General features: G+C 52.0%; 1 protein-coding gene across 1 annotated transcript; it reads left to right on the top strand.

Annotated features, from left to right (window-relative positions):
* Positions 1-3,043: 3,043 nt before the first annotated feature.
* HOXA13 (homeobox A13) lies at positions 3,044-4,684 on the top strand. Its single transcript, XM_041411542.1, has 2 exons — positions 3,044-3,772; positions 4,392-4,684. Exons 1-2 carry the CDS (start codon positions 3,097-3,099, stop codon positions 4,634-4,636), a joined length of 921 nt encoding a protein of 306 aa, XP_041267476.1. The 5' UTR covers positions 3,044-3,096; the 3' UTR covers positions 4,637-4,684.
* Positions 4,685-5,144: the final 460 nt, after the last annotated feature.

Here is a 5,144-nt window from a genome sequence, read left to right as displayed (position 1 = left end):
CTTGTATGTGCTGTATTCTAACGTTATTTCACAAGAAAAAAGACAAAAAAATAATTGGAAGAAGCTTCGATTGTTCTGTCTGTTGCATGTATGGAAGCATTTAATTATCAATTAACTTTTCCAAAGACGCTCAAATCAGTGGCTCCTTAGTTTTGGTTAATTTATCCAGCTCATCCCAAGATTTACATTGTGAAAAGCAAAAGCTCTTCCACAAGTATTAGGGAATGGTATGTGTTCAAGGCAAGGGGGTAGCCTCGGGAGTGTTTTTATCCTTGGTGTTCATTACAAGGTCCACGATTTTCGAAGAACATCTGTTCTGACGGATGCCTTCAGTCCTCACGGTTCCTTTCTAATATTTAATGGCAGACACCCATTAAGGTAGGAAGAAATTATAGCTGAGGAATTAAAATTTGGTATCGGGGTCATCAAAAACATCTGGCGAGGTTTTTCTGTTCTCTCGGTGTCAGTAATTTATTAAAAGTCATCTAAATGAGGAAGGCAAAACAAAGCGTGGAGTCCCGTGTCTGACAACACTTTTTCTGATGGTGCATACGCACCCTGCAGATGACATTTTTGCCTATTTTGAGGAAACAGTCCCCTTCCCGAAATCCTCCTCACATCATGGCAAACAGGGAAAGAGAACTGTTGTATTACTGCTCTTATCATCAGTGACAAGCATGGCCTTCTTCCATAATTATTAAGTGGACCTCTAGAGTGAGTACGAGATGCGGAGAAGGGAGAAAAGCAAGCTCTCTAATCTAATCTCCCTTCTTCTAGCACACAGGGCTGGAACAGCCCCAGGAGGGTAAACAAAACAAAATAACAACCACCAAAAGTCAGCGGACCGGATGCTCCCCCTTGCCCCCCTCCCGGACACCCCACACGCACTACTCGTACAGTTTGCACCGGGGCTGAAAGCTACGGTTTCACAAGACTTCTCCCTCCTGATGGAAAGGAGCTTGGAAAGTAGAGGCAGATAAGCGAGAAACTCTCTGCGGCTGAGGTTGAGGGGAGTTTGGAGAGTGGGGGCGGGCTGGGGAGGGGGGTAGAGGGGAGCTGGAGAGATTAGTGTTCTCATGGCTACCCGCTTTTTAACAAATCGGACAAATCTTCGGGCTGTGAATGACAGTTCTCACATTGGCTAGACTGCAACTTTCAACTTGACCTTGGCCTCTAGCCGTGTCTAACCCGTATGTAAAACAGCGCTGCCCCATAGAGCTGCCTCCCCTTCCCACTTCTCCTCCCTCGTCCTGCAAAGCGGTTTTCAGAAGCAGCCTCGAGAAAACCGAGGGAAACAAACTGAACCAACTCATGGCAGTCAAGCAATGTTTGGCCGGGTAAATCCACAGGTTTCAAAACTGGAGCCTGAAAGAAAAGGGAAAATATGCGTGGAATAAATATTTGCTTTTGGCCATGGGGAAAAATGCGGAAAAGAGTGCGCGAAGTTAAAGTGGGAACATTTTACTGGCTACAATGAAGGAAAAAAGCGGCTAAATGCTGCTAAATTAGTAGGGGGATGACAGAGACTTCAGGTATCCCAACTCAGGGCACGGAAAAAGCACCTTGAAAAAATATCCTTGGGCGCCAAAGAGCTATTTCTCATGGCTGGCAGCTCTGCGCTAGGCAAGGAAAAGCCTGCTCGGTAACAATGTACGTCCCGGGATTGCTCTGCGCTTGTAGCCATGAGGGTAAAACAATGCTACAACGTCAATGGAAAGCACAATAGGATAATAAATACGCCGAGCTGTCAGACTCAAAACAAAGCAACACGCAATTGTGGGGAAAAAATTAGTTTTCAGGAGGGGAGTATTTGTGGCTGTTTTGTGCACACGCGTGAGGGCTGAGAGCTGTTAACGATGAGACGAACGCTGCTTTAGGTCAAGTTTATTGATAGCTCAGTGATGGAGGGTTCTGGGTTCAAGGCTGTGAGCAAAAAGCTTGGGGGAGAACAGCATCCGCTCCGATGGGAGGTGGGAGGATATTAAAATTGAAATTATTTCACCCTATGAAAAATTCGTCCCGAAAAGAGAAAGGAATTGTTGGGGGATTTTTTTCTAGCATTCACTTGCAAAGTGGTACGGCCTTCCAAAAAAACCCCTATTTTTCAGCCGATAATCCATTTTGTTTTCCCAGCACACACACACAGAGAAAACGCCGAGAGTCCGTGCACACGCCGTGCAAGCCGACGTGATATTTTACAGCCGAAAAAGATTCAAGTCGAATCGTAGGCCCAAGGTTTTATTATTACGGCAACAAATAATACAGCTGTATCACGATGAATATCCAGTTAACTCTCCCGCTTCCCAAGACCTTCCTAAAACATAATAATAAATAAAATGGGGATTTCCCCGTCAGTTCCTCTTATCTGACTTCTGAGACTTTGTGGCGAGAGGAGCGAGATGGGTCTTGGGCTTTCGACGGGCGGGAAGGAAGGAGGAAAACACCCAGAAAAGACCCCGGGAGGCTCCGTTTCGACAGCCTTATGTGTCCCAGCGTTGCGCCCGAGGAACGATTCTCCTCCCTCAGCTTGCGGTGGGCTCTCCGCGTCACCCGGACCGGGCCCCGCCAACGCTCCCCGGGGAGAGGCGGCGGCTCAGACCGGCGGAGGAAGGGGGTAGAAGGGGTGCGGCTCATCTTCCCCCCGGGACGAGGGGAGGCCTCCGGGGTTTCCGCGGCGCTCGGGGCGGGGAGGGCTCAAAGAAAGCGGCGCAAGGAGAAATCAGGCGGGGTGCCAAGGGGAGCCCCGCACCTCGGGGGGTGCGCCGCGGCAACAACGGGGCCAAAAAGCTCACGCCTTGGTGGCGAGGGAGGGCCGGAGGGAGGAAGGGAGGGCGGGACCGCGCCCGCACCCGTGCCCGCGCCCCGGGCCGGGACCCGGCCCCGCGCGCTGATTGCGTTATTTAATTATCTCCACTTTATTCCCTCAGATGTTTATCAGCTGCTTTGCATATCACGTGGGGGCGGGCGGGCCAATGAGGATCGGCCTGGCGCGACGCTGGCGCGTCAGCCCTGGTCAAGTCCCGGAGATTGAGTATCTCTTTTTTCAGTCTTTGGGGCTTTTAAAAAAGAGCCACTAGTCTCAATGCGGAGCGGGCTATGACAGCCTCCGTGCTCCTCCACCCCCGCTGGATCGAGCCCGTCATGTTTCTCTACGACAACAGCCTGGATGAGATCAATAAGAACATGGACGGGTTTCACGCCGGCAGCAACTTCGCGGCGGCGGCGGCGGCGGCCAACCCCTGCCGCAACCTGATGGCTCACCCCGCGCCCCTGGCCGCCCCCAGCGCCGCCGCCTACTCCTCCAGCGAGGCCCCCGCCGCCGGCATGGCCGAGCCCACTGTCAAGCAGTGCAGCCCCTGCTCCGCCGCCGTGCAGAGCTCCTCCGGCGCCGCGCTGCCCTACGGCTACTTCGGCAGCGGCTACTACCCCTGTCGCATGACCCACCACAACGCCATCAAGTCCTGCGCCCAGCCCGCCTCCACTTTCGCCGACAAGTACATGGACACCTCGGTCTCCGGCGAGGAGTTCACGTCGCGGGCCAAGGAGTTCGCCTTCTACCAGGGCTACGCCGCCGGGCCCTACCAGCCGGTGCCCGGTTATCTGGATATGCCCGTGGTGCCCGCCATCGGCGGCCCCGGCGAGCCGCGCCACGACCCCCTTCTCCCCATGGACAGCTACCAGCCTTGGGCCATCACGAACGGGTGGAACGGGCAAGTGTACTGCCCCAAGGAGCAGAGCCAGCCGCCTCACCTCTGGAAATCCACTCTCCCGGGTAATACACCTGCATGGCTCCCCCTGTCTCTTCTTTTCATCCTGCCCCGCTCGCCTCTCCCGGGTATCCCGCCGGCAGGGCTCCCTGATAACCCGCCCCGGGCCGACCCTTCGCCGTCCCGCCGGCCGTCCCCGGTCCCATCCCGCCCCGGTCCACACATGCCCCAGCGCCGCTGGAACGGCACCGGTGCCGCCCCCTGCCCCCCGCCGGCGCACGGCACATCCCGCCTCGCCTGGCCGGCCCCGGCGCCGGCCCCGGGAGAGGAAACAGCTGAAAAGGGCCGCGGGAAGGTCTGTGATATTATTTTCCATAGACCACGAAGTAAGCGAGCTGTGTAAATCTCTGTAGCCCCTCTCGGTCCTTCCCAGAGTCCCTGGCCGGGCTACGTGGGGTTTGTTATTATTTGTCTGTCTGACAGAAATGAACCTTTCCCTGCCTAAAAGCTGTCTGCGGCGGCCGGGAAAGAGGAGTCCCCAGTGCTGAGCCGGGCTTTACTAGCTAAATCGGAGCGGGGCAGGCGGAGGAGTGTGCTCTAACCCTAGTCCTTTTACCTCTTGAAGATGTCCTAGCCGGTTCGAGCGATTTTCTAACGCTTCCCTGCATGGTTTTTCTGTTGCAGACGTCGTTTCTCATCCATCGGATGCGAACTCGTACAGACGTGGAAGAAAGAAACGAGTGCCTTACACAAAGGTCCAGTTAAAAGAACTCGAAAGGGAATATGCTACAAATAAATTCATAACCAAAGACAAGAGGAGGAGGATATCGGCGACTACAAATCTATCAGAGAGACAGGTCACAATCTGGTTCCAGAACAGAAGGGTCAAAGAGAAAAAAGTGATCAACAAATTGAAGACTACCAGTTAATGGATTAAAAATGGAGAAGCAGCAATTCAAGAGTTTCAGAACTTTTTTTTGTGTGTGTGTTCAGATTAAAGTAATTATTAATAATAATTAAAAAGAGAAAAGACAATGAACCTCTTCTTTCAGAACAAGAGATCTGTATCTTTGGAATTATAGCCTTTCTTTCTTATTCTTCTTCCTTTTTTTTTTTTTTTTCTTTTTTTTTTTTTTTTTTTTTTTTTTTTTTTTTTTTTTTTTTTAATATTGCTGTAGCAAAATGGTGAAAACTGACAGTTCTCCTGAAATCCCAAACAGCCAGCCAGTATCACTGACAGACTGTACAGCCCACAAGGCCAGCTCCGAGAGATACACTTTCAATTAGACAGGATTTTCTGAGAAACTTGTAAATACTTCTAAGACCCTACTATTGGAAAGAAGACTCTTCGTGGCCACGATGCGAGAGCTGGTTAATGTGAGGAGGTCGATGTGGACACATGATCTGGTTTTCTTCCATTGCAATCCAAACTGTATG

Source organism: Onychostruthus taczanowskii, unplaced genomic scaffold (assembly GCF_017590055.1).
Source record: "Onychostruthus taczanowskii isolate IOZ18803 unplaced genomic scaffold, ASM1759005v1 scaffold36, whole genome shotgun sequence".
NCBI classification, from domain to species: Eukaryota; Metazoa; Chordata; class Aves; order Passeriformes; family Passeridae; genus Onychostruthus; species Onychostruthus taczanowskii.
The sequence above is the reverse complement of the archived record's forward strand: the minus strand, read 5'-3'. Positions and strand labels throughout refer to the sequence as shown.

Excerpts from the sequence above, each read along its gene's own strand:
- HOXA13 (XM_041411542.1), top strand. The coding sequence starts at position 3,097 with ATGACAGCCTCCGTGCTCCTCCACCCCCGCTGGATCGAGCCCGTCATG. Across the intron at positions 3,773-4,391 it reads CTGGAAATCCACTCTCCCGG|ACGTCGTTTCTCATCCATCG; the intron begins GTAATACACCTG and ends TTTCTGTTGCAG.